The following is a 17311-nucleotide window of genomic DNA, read 5'->3' as shown; positions in this document are numbered from 1 at the left end:
GGTATTAAGGGAAGCTCTGTGGGATTGATGCCTCACGGAGAATGAGTGAAGATGCAGATGTCTAGGGTTGGGGTTAGAAACATGCCCTCCAGCTGGTGTGCAGCCCAACCTCCCTGCTGGAGCCAGTGCATTACAAACCTCTAAGATGATACAGACGATTAGATTGGAATGAGTTACATGTGGCTTCACGTACCAGCAGAAAGAGCCACCCAACTAGAATGAATTTGGAGTGAATCATGGGGATGAATATATCAGAGGGCAACCTATACTTATGAGGTTTTTTGAGTTTGCACCAGATAAAGTCTACCTAGAAACACTTCAGCGCATTGTGAGGGGGTATAATGACCATGAATCTGACATAAGCGTGGGGAGGGCAACAATTACAGTAATGAGATATCTGATTGAATTCAGTTATGAGCAGAAACAGAACTGGCTTCTTCCATGCTGTCCAGAGTTAACAGTCCCTGGGTGTGAGCCAGCATTAGGAGAAGGAGGAACATAGTCTTCATCATGTATACAGTAAGGTCATCTTTTTTTTTGAGAGGCCATTGTCTAGTGGCAACTGCTCAAGGCTGGCCCCATTTTGACAGGCACATAGCATAATGTATTACACCACAGTTCCAAGGATTTTTTTTAGACGCTAACTCTCCAGGAAGAAATGCATTTTACGCATACCCATTGCCGGATTAGGCAGGTTATGTGGGACTAAGCAGCACTAGCACTACCCACTAAAACTCCCTGATGGTTGTTGTAGGATTCAAACCTACGACCTTTAGGGCTGGCCACCGTAACCGTATACGGTTACAGCCGTACAATTTATGGCAGGCTTACTGGGTACTACCCATACCGTACCGTATGTTGTACAATACATTCAAAATGTTCGATGGTATGGTATGGGTCATCATATGGTTATATGACCAGGCTATACGGTCATATGGGAGATGAAAAACATTGAATTAGTAAATTACAGTAGTACTAACTCGCTCATCTGATTTCCCATCAGATGATGACAAAGAACCTACTCCAGCTCCTCCGTCACGACCAGTCAAGACTGTGCACGCTCCGCTGAAACAAGGCACATCAGCCCGTCATGTGACTGGTGTCTGTCTCATCCCCAACTGTGGAGAAACTGTCTTTCATTGAGTAAGTGGTCACTGGAGATCGATTGCTATGAGAGACCAGATGTTCTTCAGAGAGGCAGTGACCCGAGTCGGACTGGTTCCTGGATGCATCATGTGCCAACGCTACCCACTGGCCATAACGCTGTGCAGGAACAGGTGCGCGTAAATCTCATGCTGAGTCTGATCATCAACATTTGAAGATTCTAATGTGGGGAAGTGTTCCTGCTCACTGGTGGGATAAGCAGAAAAGCAAACAAACGCAAGAAAACACAAACTAGCTGATGAAGTGCTCGGCAGTGGCTTGTACTCCACCATTTTGTAGGCCTAAAATTGTCTCAGTATGCGGATTCGCCAGTTAGGAAAGGATCTGCACTGAAACCCTCCCAGTTACGGCCACCTTGGGGGACACGACCCATGTTCATCATAGGACCAAGGGCGGTGTTGACTGCCTTACCCTTGAACTCCTGACCCAAAGCCAAGCCACAAGCACACATCAGAGCACAATTCCAGCTGTGATAGATATCAGACATGTAAAGTTGGTGAACTCAAAGATGACTTGCATGGACGCTACCTGAATGCCAGCAGGGAATGCAGTCATGGATAATACTGGTTGTAGACAGTGTTTGAGATGCTGGTGGTAGCAAAAGATGTCGCGGAGCTTGCAGCAGAATGAGCTAAGAGCTCTGGTATTCTAAGATTAGAATGCATATTGTCAAGTGGTGCTTAGAATTGACACAGAACTCATACCGCGTTACAGAAAGTGGGCTTAAAATGCCTGCGACCATATGGTCAACCGTATGTCCCATATTTACAGTCGTAATAACCGTACATTTACAGCGAAATACGGTTATGGAGAAACTGTACACCATAACCATATACCCCAAGGCTGAAGTGCCGACTGGTACGGGTACGGTTACCATATTACGCCACCGTACATGCCCGTAATATGGCCTACGGTGGCCAGCCCTAACGACCTTCTTGTTAAGGCTGGCAACTGCCGAAGCAGTTCCAGGGTTGGAGGCACATCCACTCAGCCATCCGTCCCCATGTATAAGGTCATCTTCAAGGCCGGGAGCACCTGCTGCAGCGTACCACTATACATATATGGATGCATGAGATTTGCGATACAATGAGAAAAATGAGACACGCATACGAGTCTACCTGGCACGAGAGGAACATTGACAATAGCTTCATCACCACTCTCAATTCAATTTGCAGGCCCGATCATCAAGGAGGAAAGCTCTGGGAGCCTGCTTTCACATGGGACTTCGAAGGCAGATGCTATCAAGGTGGAGAAGGTTGCAATCTGGCCTGTGGACTTCTATGTCATCGACATTGCTAACAGATTCAACTTATGCAAGAAAGCAGCTGACTCACGACACAAAGTGTCTCAGGTTTTTATCAAACACTTTGGTGTGCCCTTCAAAGCTTCTATGTATTATGACAATAGGAAGGTGTGGGACCTGGAGGTGAACCGAGCACTTCGTGAGCGCTTTACTGACTATGGTCACACAGAGAAAGGATGCTGGACCACCTTCATGAAGAAGGCACAGCAGCCTGCCAAGTAGGGGTTTTTGATTCTTTTTTCTATGTGTTATGCTTTGTTCAAGTTCATTCGATTTGTTTGTCTGCTACATTACCTACTACACACCATATTCTAAATTACTTAGACTTGTACTAGCTCGTACCTATGTTGATATCCGGACAGACCTGGACAGACTCAGACGGACGGACAGATGTACAGACAGACAGACCCGCAAATTTGAATTCACAGATGCCCTCCGAAGCAGTGGCTGGGAAGGAGCCTGGGTTTAAGCCCGCTTGCTAGCCATTTGGGTGCACGTGACTAGGAGATTCATTCATTCACGTGTTTACTTTGATTCCTACTGTAATACTAGCTTGCATAGTTGGCTTTCATGTAGCCATCGAGGTACTCAGCCAATACCCTGAGCTTATGTGAGCGTATATGGCCAAAGAAAAATCAATTCATTCATTTACACGCCCCCTGTCTTGTTTTCACCAGATGGAAAATACCAAGACCGTCGTAGAGTCATGGTGTCTCCGAGCTGATGATCTACTAGGTGAGGGAAGCTTCGTACGCCCATGCTGTCCTCTGTTATTCTATGCCTGACATTCTCTTAGGGACGGGTGTACAAGGCCACTCGAATAGTTACCGGTCAGATCATGGCTGTCAAGAAATCCCGAGCATCTCTTGCACTCAAAACCACTGTCTTAGATCATGAGCAACAGGTTCTGCAGCGTCTGCAGGGGCACCCTTCCATCCCGAGAGTCTTTGCCTATGGACAATTGGAGCATTTCGAGTATCTTGCTATGCAGCTCCTCGGGACAAGCCTTGGTGAAGTGCGAGCATGCCGTCCTCTACTGGCAGAAAACACCTTAGTGGTTGCTGATCAGATGGTATGTAGCATGAGCCATCTCCAGTCCATTAGTAGGCTCATACTGACCTTCGGTAGATCTCGGCTCTCGAACACATACACACAAACAAACTTGTTCACTGCAATGTCAAACCTGGGAACATCATCCTCCATCCCACCGATCCCAAGCGCTTGTATCTGGTCGACTATGGGCTCACTCGGGCTATTGCACGTGAGGCCCAACCCAACCTCTCTACGGATGAACCCCTGGCATCGCATGCCATTGGCACGCTGGGGTACAGTCAGCTTGAACATCCATCATCACATTCGTAAGTTGGCCCAGTATCATATGCTTCCCTCTTACCTGACAGGAATGCAGGATCAGCTCCGTGTGACGATATAGAATCTCTTGGCTATACGCTCATCAGTCTTGCTCGAGGAGACCTTCCATGGACATACAACACTCGACATGGAACAAGCAAGAATCAGGAAGTTCAAGTTAGAATCAAAAAGCAGCAATTTAGCGGTGCTGACATGTCCCCAGATGGCTTACCTTGCATTGGTCAAATGATCAACTATGCATGCAGCTTGAAGTTTGATCAGCTACCAGACTACTGAGCTGCTGCATTTGCAGATACAAGAAACTCGTGCACTAGCTGGCTTGCTGGACCCTGCTAAAATCAACTGGAATATTCCGGCTGAGGCTTTGTCAGGTCTGCTGATTTTCACTGGACATCTGTCTTCGACTGAGCACTCCTCTATAGACTCTCTGCCAGGTCCCCTTATATGCGTGGATACAATTCCCCTCTGTCCTGGACAGATTGTATGCTGCCAAATTGATGTTCGCACAACTATTGAGGGCTACAGCACTCGAGCGGGTGATCCATTGTTCTGGCGGGATCCCAGTCTCTCCCCTGAAAAATGGGACACAGCGGTCCGCCCTGCAGTTGTTCTCTGAGTTGGAATAGACGAACGAAGCAAGCTCCAGAGTATTGTAGTCATCTGTATTGGACAAGGAGTCCTCTCTTCCACTGACATGAATGTTGTTCCCAACTCCTCCTCACCTACTGAGGGCAGTTTGATGCCGAGTCCCACTTGGCCGCTCTCTGACTCCTACTGCTACATATTTCCTTGGCTGATGCAATTTGTGTGCTACCCGGGCGAGGAACTTCATATTCCTTCTCGTACTTAAACCAGCCAAGCTGATTTGATCTATCTAGGTCCAACCTGTTTCTTCTCCCTGGACAATCAGCAAAACCGACGTCGATCTCCTCCTCCGGAAGTTTGGTAATCACACCTTCACAGACACGTTACCATTGCGGGACCGATTCATTACTTTCTAACATCCCTTTGTCAAGATTACTGCATTTGGCCTGGATTTTTCTCGTGGTAATGGAGAAGGCATGCCCATCGAATGGGGAGGATGCAGAGCATGGCATGACGAGTGGCAAACTGTCAAGGAGCATCGCGAGAAACTTGACCAGTGCTCACGCGATTATAAACGCACTCTGCCTGACAGTTATTTCGCCCTGGACTTTGAGAAATGGGGGGGTTTTCAGATGGAACTGAGCTCATCTGTGACGGCAGGTTTGGATGACAACGATGACACTGGATTGCCTCTGCTGCCCCTGATCGTTGATATTGAGATGTCTCGCGATGTGCGTTTTATGTAGAGCTTCATGATGCCATACTGTACAATGTACATGCCAACCTGTAGCTGATACTCTCAATTCGCGACTTTCTGGTTGAGTTTTGTCGACTTGGGGATGTCACCAACTTATGTGATTACGTGATCCACACACATGAAGCCGAGGAGATCGCAATGCCAAGCTAACACCGTACATAAGTTCAAATATTGTGCAATATCTTTACCCCTGCATCAATTATCCACTTCCCAGCGCCGACTCCTGGCAATGGCAGACACAGGAAAAGTTCATCACCACAGATCAAACTTCATAATAGCCCATGACACAACAAGCTGTAGTGTCGCGATGCGATACTATATGCTGCTGAATCTGCACAAATATTATTGTGCCCCCCCGAAATAAAAAGTGTGCCCCCTCCCCCCCCCCTGAAATTGAATTTGTGTGACACCCCGAAAAAGGAAATTGTGTCGCCCCGAAAACTGCAACATGTGTCGCCCCAAAATTATATCATGTCACCCCAAAATTAAAATTGTGATACCAATATTTGACAGAGTGTATTTTATCATTGTCATGCTCATTTCCACCCAGGCTTACATGAAACAAGTCAATTAAAGCATTGTAATAAGAGATAGTTACTATGTACGAGTACCAGAATATAAACAGATATAATAAAGTCGGTGTAAAAGGATTATAATCAGTGCTGTCAATCGGTGATGGGTATATTTCAAGTTGAACGATATAGGTGCCAAAAACAAATCTAGAAATTGAAAAGATGATTCCCTTCTCATGGGTTGTCAATGCTGGTATCGAGAACAAAAGACCCAGAGGCCTGCAAGGTTGGGGGGTTATCAAGACTGGGATCAATAACAAAAGATACAGAGGCCTGCAGTGGAGATGACGAGACAGGCTCCAAAGGCGTGAGGTCAGCCTCCACAGGTGCCTCTGGCTCGGCAACAACATCATGATTATCTAAACTGAAAGAACCAAAAAAGTCACCAGTGTATTCATCATCACTTGCAGTCAAGTCAACTATAGTGGCCGACTCGGATATGGTTTCAGAGTCCGATGCAGGCATAATCTCGTCATCAGTTTCTGTTGATACTGATCACAAAAGTTTAATATGAGCCTCACTCGCAATCAACAGAAAAAAACAATAAACCATACCTCGATGAGATTTGGTCTTGCGAGGGGGCTCTGATAAGCTCAACTCAGATGAGGTGGAGCTGTCTTCTGAGTCACTGGATATACTCTCAGACTTGGTACGACCATGGTATGCTGAGCTAGATGAAAGAGTGGCCTTCTCCTTCCCTTTTGATTTCGCCTACCCTTGCAACACTGACAGTGGGATGCTTTGACAAGTGACTAAGAAGGCAGGAATTGGCATAGTCTGTTTGAAGCGAACAAACTGAGGACTGACCTAGAATAACCACATTTTCACGAAATCCACCTCTCGAATTCGTCCTTGCATTTCGTGCCACCGATGACCCATCAGGGAATTGGATACCAGGAGGAATTACGATCCTGCACTTCTCTTTGACACAAAGATAGTATTGGGGCAGATACTGAAAGATCTCGTCTTGGTCCTCCTTGTAATCTGGATTCATCAACTTTGGCAAGGCATCAAGATAAAGGAAGAGCCGAGGGAAAAATTTGCGAAGCTCTAGGTCAAAGAGCTCAAAAGACCAGTTCTTGCTGATGATGATACCATCGACATAATCTGTGATCGCCAGTCTCATGACCTCAAGAGTCTGGACCTCCACCAAAGTTGGTGCTTGGGGATTGCGAAGAACAGGTGTCAGAAGTGGGATGTACAAATGTGAGGTCTTCTTAGACTAAAAAGCAGTCAGCAATCCCAGCCAATCACAGTTATGATACTGACAGCTCACCTGTCTTGTTCCACAGGAAATAAAGATTATTTCTCCAGCTTTAAAGTGGAAGTTAGGAAGGCGAGCTGGCTTTGACTAATAAACAAACATTCCAACAGTCACTTGCCTGAGCAACAACTCATTTTAAAACATGCTGACACTTACTTTAGAGACCATCTGAGCCTTTGGCCTGCTGTGAGATTGAGAAGCAGACTTTAAGCCTTGATTGGCCTCGCTATTGGCCTTCTTATAGGCAGTTGATGATCCAGCTGAATTACCGAGCAATTCCTGCAAGATGGAATTAACTGCTAGTGTCGAGGTTGACTTTCTAGCATCGTCCATTTGGCTGCTGGCCTGTCGTTTGCGCTTGGGAGCCATATGAAAAATTAAGAAGGTAGCAGAAAGATAAAGGAGTGATTGGTGACAGAAGAGACAGTAGTAATTTTTAAGTGGGCTGTAGATTGTTGTAGTATGAAACTGCTCAGTCGTAGTCGAATTCAACCACATTATTCATCACATGATCTGTGGCTGTACATGCTGTATAATTGCATGGACACTTCAAACTTAATATTGTCGACTTTAAGCCAGTCTGCTTGCTTGTATATTGAGAGTCTAGGTACTATAATCGTAGTTAGCTATCAGAGCCATTGTGATGCCCAACACTATCGGTATTACTATCTGTGTCACTACTAGATCCAACATCGGTATTGGCAAGCTCCAAAAGCCTGAACATGACATCGAGTGCTTGACACCATTTTATTGCCCTAGGTCGCCAAATAAAATCAGGCAAGGGGATTCGTAATTCCTTGGTCCCCTGTCGTCCTGATCGGATTATTTCATGTGAGGGATACTCATCACCATCCCATTCATGTGGAAGAACACCAAATCCTTCTGGGATGTGCCCTGCCTCTCATACTTGAGTAAAAGCTTGATGAAAGGTGTTGTGAAGAGTAGCAGGGTTGAATGGACTGGCATGCTTTGGAACATGAACAGGCTTATGGTGGAAATGAGCATCATGATCAGCAGCAATGAGCTGGGGAAGCTCTTGTAGATCTTCTGTTTCGCCACCTGGGTCCTCGAAATCATTGATGTCTTCCCATTCCTCCTCTGATTCTTCATCATCTGATTCTCCATCCGTAGATCCAGAAGCCGAATATACCTCATCTGAGGTATGACCTGCTCCAGTCTGATGGGGTGCACGATGCATAGGCTTGCCTGCAGTTCCATAGTACTGTCTGATGATGTCAGGATGGATTCCTTCACAATCATCGGCATATAGCCCATGTTCGAGCTGGCCCATAAGCCTCATATCCTAATGACCACAAAAGAAAAACTTTTCTATTAAGCTGATCATGTTTAAGATATTGGACAACATACATTTGGGCTCTGATCATGTCCCTCTCCTGAGATAGGGTGTGCATTCCATTCAGCTTGAAATGAGCAACAGTCAGACTCAATCTCCTTGAGGAAAAGCTCGTGTAATAGCCAAAGATGCTGAGCATTCGACACATCTAGGTCATGAAGCCTCTCAAGTCGATAGAAAAATGCACGCCACATGCGAGCAAATTGGGTGCCGACTTCAACCCAGGACCATTCAATCCTGCTGTTGTGAGTCGATCTAATGAGGGGCAGATTTTAACTCAACCAATGTAAGCAATGAAATTGTGTTTACTTATGATCCCCACATAAAGCTCACACGGTTGGGCCCTCTAGTCGTGATCATATAAACCGAGACCTTTTTGTTTTCCCCACCTCTATCTCCTCGTATTCTTGAAGGTGTACCATAGATAGCGACAGCATTCAAAAACACCCTAAGCACTGTGGATGCACTATTGCTTGTGCTGGGATGAATGGCGACTATCTGAAAGTCAATGAAGATCAGATGTAGGCAGCTAGTGGAGAATAATAGCCTACTGTGCGGCAATATCCATCAATGATACCATGAATTACGATGCCCCAATGAATTAGCTTATGGTGCCCATCCATGTGCCACAGAGCATTTGGTCGTGAAACCCTGTACTGCTGCCGTTGAATTATAGTGCATTGGCGGAGGACAGTTTCTAGGGGATTGACACGGTGGATAGAGGAAATAACCCGTTGTTGCTGTATCCGCAAGCCCAACTGTCGCAAATGGCCAGTAAGATAGTGAACCCCAGAATTTGGCTTCATCTGACGAAATTCTCGAACAGCTTGATCCAGGTCTGCATCTGAGATCAGGCTATACTTATAGCTAACATTGTTCTGCTTCAAGTAGGAGCGCAAGGTATTACAATGGATGCCCATGACCCGTGCTAGCTTGGTTTGTTGTAGATGACGACCAGGAGAGGCAAATTCATGCAACAACTGGACATTTGGCACCTTACGAGGTCTCCCTGGTTTGCCAGTGTGTGCGACAGTGATCGGCTGTGGGACTGAAATATTTGATGTTTCACTAGCAATAGTCTAGATATTAGAACTACTGTGGTGAATCTGATAGGCTCACCCTCCTCGTGCTGTTGTTTCAGCCTGCTGTAGCTGCCTCAGTAGCATCCCAAATTTTGCTGTAACCTGAAGGACCCAAGACATAGGGACACCCACTACTGCAGAAGAGTTCTCCAGTGCTCGTAATAGTGGTATGGCATTGTTGCTGATGGCCTCAGCATGAAAACATATGCGATGCAGTTCACTGCAAGTCTGGAGTGCCTGAGATGCATGACGGTAGATATGGAATAGAGTATCATGGGCTTGGTGCAGATGATCTGGCCAGACACCTGAGCCATCAGTAGGCTGTGGTAATGGTGGCAGATCCATTGTAGCTCGAGTCAGTAGATCGACAGTGCTTTGACTGATATTTGTTATGTAAACACACAGGTGTTTATCATTGTTGATTCAATATGCGAGCCACAGCGAGTGTCAGGTATGAACACGACTTGAACTTCATTTGAGCTCTATACAAGGCCATCATATACTACTATCCAAAGCTTTCACACTACGAATGCGAATCACAGGTTGGCTCTCCAAAGGCATAGTGAGTTTTGGTTTGAAGATGGAAATATTGTCTTTCGTGTAAGTCCTACTATGAACGTCTGCCAAGCCTTGCTTGAATTTCCTCTACTATAGGCTGGCAATACCTCATTTTGTGTACATCGTGGTGTACTTGTTTGCCACTCTCCAGCTTTGGAAGGAATTTTGGCTATCTCATCAGGTTATGATACCGATGGTACAGAGCAACTTCTGATCGTCCTGCAGCAGATCTCTGAGCAGGAATTCACACATTTTCTCAACTGGGTGTACCACATGTATGTGTATCTACTAGTACAATATCACATAGGCGATGATTAAACTACATATATCTTCTAGCAGTTCAGTCCCTCCTCCACCTGAGGAGCAATTCCTAGTCGCTATCCTCAAGATTTCGCACCTATGGATGATAAGCAACAGCATCAAGTTCACTATCAATGGACTTGAAAACCTCACTCTGCACCCTACCTGATGACTAGAGCTTGCACGATTATATTCCATACCCCAGTGGATCGCCCCAGCAATTCGAGAGATCATGACATCATCACTCACGAATACTACAGATAATGAGGCTACACAGATGGGGTTTAAAGTGTATACAATTATCGCCCGGGCAAAAGAGGTGATGGAGCGCGAACGCAGGGCATTAGCTGCTTATCCACCCTCACTTCTTGTTTCAGCATCCTTCAGCTGCTCAGCTCGCTCGCATAGCCAGTGTAAGGAGGCATGGTCTGGATTCTGGTGGAAGAAAGTGGCCCGTGCAATTCTCCATCCAACAAACCCACTTCCACTGACACAGACTCTCCAACTCATCCTTGAGGCTCCACTGCCTAATGGCATGAATGCTGCATGCAGGCAAGCTATGGTTGATGTGATGATAGAGTTAGATGAACTTGAGATTGAGGAGAGGATTATTGAGGGGGTTATATGAGCAGTCACTTTGTATTTCAGCTCTCTCTAATATATCTGCTATGGGTGTAATGAGAGGCTAAGTGTGAAATGTTATGTCAAAAAAGTCAGCAGAAAATGCCCCTCCAAAAAAAAAAAAAACAAGAAATCTGGCAACATGAGGGAGTTGAACTGGCAGAGCTGAATATTATCACAACAACATAATGAAATTTCAACACCAGCAGGAGTTGAACTGCAGAGCAGCTTCCTAGCCAACAGTGACCAAGTTACCACTATAACCAACAACAGAATTAAATCATGACATTGGCAAGAATTAAACAGCAGAGCAACTTCCTGGCCAAAATCCCGCACAGTATCGCAACAGGGACCAGGTTACCACTGCACTATCCAGCTCATAATAATGAAGGTGGTAACAGGTATATGCTATCCCAAAAGCACCAAAACTCCAAAAATGCCATAATCAAAATTTTCACCACTGCTGCCCACTGCATTTTCCAACCACCACCATGGCCCCACAACCCACAGATCAGACTCATCTGAGGCAATGTAAGTAATATATTACCACCACTGTCTAGACTAATATATTGGTGGTGCATAGACTTCGAGCATCTTGCTGGAAATTCAACTGTTATGCATGCACTTCAGATAGGAGCAGATGTTGGGGAGGATCTTCTTGCTTTTGGAGATAAACCAGGCCTTGCAAATTCTGTGAGCATGTTTCTAATGCAGTATCTATGTTAGATCTAACTATTTATGTGTGCAGGTCAGCCATCCGAAGTCCCTAACCACCAAGAATGCTGGATTGGTGCCAGGATCTCTCCACCAAGCTTTAGAGGTATATTTCCTCCAGTGCCGCAGGAGGAAGAATGCAGCTCGCTCTGAGAAAAGGACTATTGTGAGTTTTCTTCCTGCTTATCACTGGCTTAGTCTAAAACTGTACTTCATAGGCAAGGGTCCTGGGCCTTTATGCCACCCCACTATCGGCCAAGTCCCTTGCAGACACTGGTACAGTCAGGATGGTCACTTGTGACCGTTCTGCTAAAACCAGCTATAAACGGGGTACACTTTTAGTGGACCGTGGCAATGAGGATCTGGTTGGTAGTGGGGATACTGCCCTTTCTGTTCCTGTGGATGATTCGTGGTATGTGATCGAACCAGATGAAAGCATCATTTTTGTCGATTCCAAGGGTATGAATAGTCTTTCTGTCTCCTGCATGTGGTTAATTGGGTGTATAGGATCTGTTACACTCGCTGTACTCCGCGGCAAGTGTGGCCAGCATCCTGACCTGTTGACTTATGTCAATAGTATCATCGACGAGGCTGTCAATGACCACAAGGGGACCAGGGTGAGTTTTTCCTCCTTTCAGTTTGATATATTTCTGATGGGCTGGATAGCCTACTCATGGGGGCGAGCTGGTTCAGTTCGGCTGGAATGCTGGTCCTCATCATGCACGTGTCTTTGGTCTGGTGAACAACCTTACCAATAAGAAGAAGCTGTCCATGACTACGAGGCAGCAGAAGGACTCCCGTGCTTTAGGAATTCTGGCTTTGAGCTGGAACTTGCTCATAGCTAGTCTCCCTGCTGAGGTCAGTACATCATGTATCGAGGCAATCAGTGAGGCAGGCCTGCCTGCCATGACAGTCAAAGGCAATGACTTAGGTGAGTGTCTCACATATGTATAATCTTCATTACTGGTAACTTACATATGATACCTAGACTTTGGGTATACCCTAGACTTACCTGGTGGTCCTCTCTGCTTTTTGACAGCTGAGCGGGCTCCCTCTGAGGCATATATGTCACAGAATTATGAGTCGTAAGTGGATTGCATCTAATTAGTAATGCCACTTTTTGATGTCGCATCTAGCCCCATTCACACAGACCAACTCTATGCCCCTTATGCGATGAACTGGGTTACTCTTCATGCTATCATGGATCCAGAGCAATGCCAGCTTCATGGTGGCCGTAGTTCTGGTGGAAATTATGTGGATGTCTCCCTCAAGGTAGTGGTGAAATGTGCCACTGACACAGTCATGGTATTTTTGTCTCTCGTTTGCAGCTCCACACTTTAATTCTGCTGACAACTGGTGCCACAGAGTATGCAACCCTGTTTCCAGCATGGTACAACCCTTGCTCGAGATGGTGTCTGCAGACAAGGAACTGCCATCAATTTTTCGAGGCACATCAAGCAAGCCTTCAATGAGGCAATTGCAATTGAAGGTGATGTCAGGGCAATGGTTACTCGACTTGTAGAGGAAGAAGAGTGAAATTATGGATCGTATTCAGGTAGTCATCCAGTAGTAGTATACATACTAGTCTACAATTGTCACTCAAGTTTGCCTTCAATAAAGTACTTTTCTGAATTTTTCATACTTTTTTTTTTGGCATGAGTCTTTTGTTTTCGGGGCGACATGATATAATTTTGGGGCAACACATGTTGCAGTTTTCGGGGCGACACACAATAGTTTTCGGGGCGACACAATTTCCTTTTTCGGGGTGTCACACAAATTCGATTTCGGGGGGCACACTTTTTATTTCGGGGGGGCACAATAATATTTGTGCAGATTCAGCAGCATACTTGGAAGCCACCGAATCCAGAGACTTTATCACTCATAAAGCACCCCGGGTGGCCCACTGTCAAACAACAGTGACCTTTCTAAAAACTATCTGGTGAGCATTTTCATTCAAACATATAATGATATTAATTTCGTCAAGAAAATCCTACATTGACAGCACATACCTTCCATACCTGAACTGGATGCGCTTCGAGTTGCAGACAGGTACTCAAGCATGTAAGTGCAATGAGTGAACTATTGGTGGTCTGATTTCTCATTCACCCCCCTTGCTAGGTCTCCTATTACTGATGCACGCTGTCCAAAGGGTAGCTGGACTCAACTTCACTCAATGTCTAATTGACATCGTGACGAATGCGAACGCTACACAAAATTTAGCTGGTTTACTCGATGGCAATGGAAATCCCGTATCTAATGTTTCTGATGCGACAGCGATAAGCTACTCGCTGTGCACCTCAGTCTGTGGGACCGAACGGGAACCTTTTCAGTGGCCCGTATTTTCGCAAGATTTCAGTACATGGTTGCTGCCAAACCTTGCACTGATCTCGCAGCTTCCCTTTGGGGCACAGTACAGGCTCGACAATCTCATGTCTGCTGTGTTAACCGTCGGGTCACCAGTGCTCACTGGTTACTCTTTATTCATCACCCTCCTCAATTCTCGCTGGATCAACCGCCGATTTAATCAATCGGTGGACTATCCCAATTCAGATTTCACAGTCTCTATCTTGAGCGGCCTTCAGCAAGTTCCACTAAGACTCCATCCAGATCGTTTCCCCTCTCTTATCGTACTGCCTGAAAATGGCTGCTAGTGGAAATGGTTCTCTGAATTTGTGGACTACACACACACACACACACATGGTCAATTGTGTCTGCAACCTCCGTTGCCTGGGTCATTGTCGCCTATATCATGAATGTAATCAACTCACCAGCGGACATCTATACAAGTTCTCATTCCGACGGCGACACCACTGGTTCACTGTGGCTGTGGTTGATCCCAATAGTCATTGGATGGTTGCAACTCTCCCCCAAATGTGATTTTCGTCGCTTACAAGCAGCTTATAGCCATGCAGACCAGCATGCACACATAGGGCCAGCAGGTGCTCATATGGGAACACCAAGTGCATCAGCCCAAAGAGCTTTAACAATAACTGCTCGGGAGAAGGATGTGATGTCTCCAGATGAGCTCCTTACCCCTCCAGTGTTTAATTACTCATGTTCGTTGTGATGGGCATCAACAGCTGACACTGTCTTCCTGATGTTCGAGATGGCATCAGAGAAGGCCCAAAACCACATTCCTGTTGCTTTGGGGAGTGATTGGGTTGAGTCCGACACCTCTGATACCATCTACCCCAGCAATCGATGTGGGTCATCCACGGATATCATCGCATGCTGCACCAAGCCCCATGGTGTAGTACATCGCAGCCATTGGGCACCCGGTGTGTTCACAAGAATGGCCATCGCTTCGTGTGCTTCGCTTGTATTACAGTGGGGAATGGTCGGGGCAGCGTTCATGATGGCATGGTTCACCCCTACTACAGTGCGTTTTCCCGACATACGTGATAAGTGGTTGAGTTGGCTCACTTCAGGCAGTGCATGGGGTGTTGATCTCTGAGTTACCTCCTTTTTGGAGTCACATCGACCTTAATTTGGATGCTGCTCCTGATGTCTAGTATCCTCGCGCACTACTCCGCAGGTTATTCCCATCGAAGGGTACTGTCTGCTCGCGTTGCTTTGGTGCTGTCGCACTGGCTGCGATGGGCAGGCAAAGCATTAGCAGTTGCAAACTCCATATGGCTGGTGTTGGCGTGCACTTTCATGTATTCCAGCTTCTACAATACATGCTTCTGCAATTCTAGCGTGGTCAGTAGGGGAGAGGCTGCATACAATGTGATCATCGAAACTGCAGCCCAAGCTGCACAACGTAGGGTTGCCTGTATCGGTGGTCTTATCGTGGCATGTACCTCATTGTTCTTCTTCCTTGGTCTCATGAACCTTTTATTGGATACAGTTCTGTCGTAGGAACATATCTTGGGCGCAGATTGTTTCCTTTATTTCTTATTTTTCTTGATTTGTTTAATGGGAGGGCTAGTTGAAGGGGTGTCTTGTCCGACGTTGCATGTCTCGATGGTGTGTGATGTTCGTACCGCATATGAACGTTAATTGTGTTTCATCATCCTCAGCTGTCTGAGCTGCGATACTAGCCTAGAGACCTCCTGGACCCTCATAGTGCCTGTCGTCATCATGATGGTTGTTAGCCCTGGTGTTATCATGATGCACATCATAGTTCTCGCTTCCCGCTTGAGCAACCATCCTTCTATCAGATTGACCAGAGTCGCACAGTCGTACCTGGCTCAGAATGGGAGCCACTTGTGAATAATCAATCAAGCTTAAGGTCAAAAAACATACACTGTCATTCCCTCACCCTTACAGGTTGACTAACGGCACGAGGCTCGTCATCTGGCATCAGGAAACGTGTCTTATGCTTTTAAAGTCTACCTGATACGTACCATATGTCATTCTCAGGTCAATTGCCTGATGGTATAAAGTGACCCATGAGAACTCTCAGATCATGCTGATAGTATATTTCATATGGGACTACATCAGGACAACTTGGAAGTGCGCTAAGACGTATAACGAATCTGGCGAAGAAGGCTTTATACCATCGGAACGATCTCTGGCAGGTGTTAATCGTACAGGTCTGGCGAAGATCGTTGTCAGTATAATGGAGGTGTGATACCGAGCATTACCTTGGTTTGCTACGTTCTTTGATGATCTTCACATCAGGTAATATGCATTTACAAAACATGGATGGCTTAACGACTTGTGGTTGAGTGTTGAGTATGGACAGTGATGCTGAAGGTGTGGTATCGGCATCCGCAGAAAGCCCTAGGTGGGTAGGAGGTTCCGCATGGGTGGTAGAATGCCGACCAATTGGGCCTGCGGGATTTTTGAAAAGAGAGAACCTCCAAACCACGACACTGCCTTGAGATCGAACTTAATGACGCAACCAATGTCAGTGGTTTTGGTGGTAATGAATTAAATGAATTGATTCCATCTGGCGTAACTTTGCCTTCATTGTAATTGTGTTAATATCGGTACTGAGAATTCAAAGGTAAGTTGATAGGTACCCTTCTAAACATAAAACTCACCCTTTTGACCGAGTATGAATTCCACTTTTTCATCATATTCAGGATAGTCGGCCGCGCATCACCGCATCACTGAAAACTGGATAACCCGGTATGACAATATTTACCTTATAAGGTTGGCGAAATCTGTGTTGTCCTTATATACCCATGTATTGGCCTACTTATCAAGCATCATTTTCCTGATCCATGAGCTTGTTTGTCGGGTTCAACACATTATTCTAACAGTATGTCGAATTCTAAGCCGGTGGTATAGTTTTTGCATTCATGTGTAATAATTGCTTAATACTATATAGCAGTGCAGAATGATAGGAAGACGTCGATGCTGTAGGCATATGCTCAACGTATATGGCGCTGGATCTATTCAAAAATTCTAGACACACAAAACTCACACACACCACTGTGAGTCGCACTCGTCCTCCATGGCTTCGCTACATTTGCTCGTCATTGTCGTATTTTCTGATTCAACAATTCATCTCAAGACATGGTCAGTGCCATCCTTCTTCGCTTATGAGGTCCTAACATGTCTTACTTGACATTGAGCCGATTTCTCGAACAGGCACTGCCGGTCTGTCAAAAGCTCGAAGGGATGTGGTGCTTGGAATGAGCTGTGACATTTTACTGGAGATTGATGGTGTTGAACGTGGCCGAGGGATTGTGGGTACCTTTCTCTAAGCTGCA

The 17311-nt window shown here is 45.9% G+C and overlaps 8 protein-coding genes across 8 annotated transcripts; 5 read left to right on the top strand and 3 right to left on the bottom strand.

Annotated features, from left to right (window-relative positions):
• Positions 1-1456: 1456 nt before the first annotated feature.
• F5891DRAFT_1186090 (glycoside hydrolase) lies at positions 1457-1719 on the bottom strand (the record flags this gene model as incomplete). The annotated part of the gene is made up of 2 exons (XM_041366642.1): positions 1457-1631; positions 1688-1719. 2 exons carry the CDS (start codon positions 1717-1719, stop codon positions 1457-1459), a joined length of 207 nt encoding a protein of 68 aa, XP_041228524.1.
• A 173-nt stretch (positions 1720-1892) lies between these two features.
• F5891DRAFT_1186089 (uncharacterized protein) lies at positions 1893-2689 on the top strand (the record flags this gene model as incomplete). The annotated part of the gene is made up of 2 exons (XM_041366641.1): positions 1893-2022; positions 2340-2689. The coding sequence occupies 2 exons, from the start codon at positions 1893-1895 to the stop codon at positions 2687-2689; spliced, it is 480 nt and encodes a 159-aa protein (XP_041228523.1).
• Positions 2690-3144: 455 nt separating this feature from the next.
• F5891DRAFT_1021890 (kinase-like domain-containing protein) lies at positions 3145-5222 on the top strand (the record flags this gene model as incomplete). Its single annotated transcript, XM_041361208.1, has 8 exons — positions 3145-3216; positions 3264-3539; positions 3596-3797; positions 3840-4058; positions 4138-4209; positions 4261-4445; positions 4479-4643; positions 4855-5222. 8 exons carry the CDS (start codon positions 3145-3147, stop codon positions 5167-5169), a joined length of 1506 nt encoding a protein of 501 aa, XP_041228522.1. The 3' UTR covers positions 5170-5222.
• A 704-nt stretch (positions 5223-5926) lies between these two features.
• Positions 5927-7385, bottom strand: F5891DRAFT_978395 (uncharacterized protein; the record flags this gene model as incomplete). Its single annotated transcript, XM_041376788.1, has 6 exons — positions 5927-6243; positions 6307-6397; positions 6468-6529; positions 6560-6974; positions 7029-7103; positions 7173-7385. The coding sequence occupies 6 exons, from the start codon at positions 7383-7385 to the stop codon at positions 5927-5929; spliced, it is 1173 nt and encodes a 390-aa protein (XP_041228521.1).
• A 1500-nt stretch (positions 7386-8885) lies between these two features.
• F5891DRAFT_948282 (uncharacterized protein) lies at positions 8886-9176 on the bottom strand (the record flags this gene model as incomplete). The annotated part of the gene is made up of 1 exon (XM_041374796.1): positions 8886-9176. One exon carries the CDS (start codon positions 9174-9176, stop codon positions 8886-8888), a length of 291 nt encoding a protein of 96 aa, XP_041228520.1.
• A 1366-nt stretch (positions 9177-10542) lies between these two features.
• On the top strand, positions 10543-10938 carry F5891DRAFT_1186085 (uncharacterized protein; the record flags this gene model as incomplete). The annotated part of the gene is made up of 1 exon (XM_041366640.1): positions 10543-10938. The coding sequence occupies one exon, from the start codon at positions 10543-10545 to the stop codon at positions 10936-10938; it is 396 nt and encodes a 131-aa protein (XP_041228519.1).
• Positions 10939-11422: 484 nt separating this feature from the next.
• F5891DRAFT_1214263 (uncharacterized protein) lies at positions 11423-13181 on the top strand (the record flags this gene model as incomplete). The annotated part of the gene is made up of 9 exons (XM_041369275.1): positions 11423-11462; positions 11515-11624; positions 11680-11811; positions 11864-12104; positions 12153-12262; positions 12312-12576; positions 12634-12730; positions 12782-12950; positions 13011-13181. The coding sequence occupies 9 exons, from the start codon at positions 11423-11425 to the stop codon at positions 13179-13181; spliced, it is 1335 nt and encodes a 444-aa protein (XP_041228518.1).
• Positions 13182-14394: 1213 nt separating this feature from the next.
• Positions 14395-15506, top strand: F5891DRAFT_978391 (uncharacterized protein; the record flags this gene model as incomplete). Its single annotated transcript, XM_041376787.1, has 4 exons — positions 14395-14701; positions 14726-14923; positions 14974-15024; positions 15181-15506. The coding sequence occupies 4 exons, from the start codon at positions 14395-14397 to the stop codon at positions 15504-15506; spliced, it is 882 nt and encodes a 293-aa protein (XP_041228517.1).
• Positions 15507-17311: the final 1805 nt, after the last annotated feature.

This window comes from Suillus fuscotomentosus (assembly GCF_016647785.1).
Source record: "Suillus fuscotomentosus strain FC203 chromosome Unknown F5891scaffold_15, whole genome shotgun sequence".
Lineage (NCBI taxonomy): Eukaryota > Fungi > Basidiomycota > Agaricomycetes > Boletales > Suillaceae > Suillus > Suillus fuscotomentosus.
The sequence above is the reverse complement of the archived record's forward strand: the minus strand, read 5'-3'. Positions and strand labels throughout refer to the sequence as shown.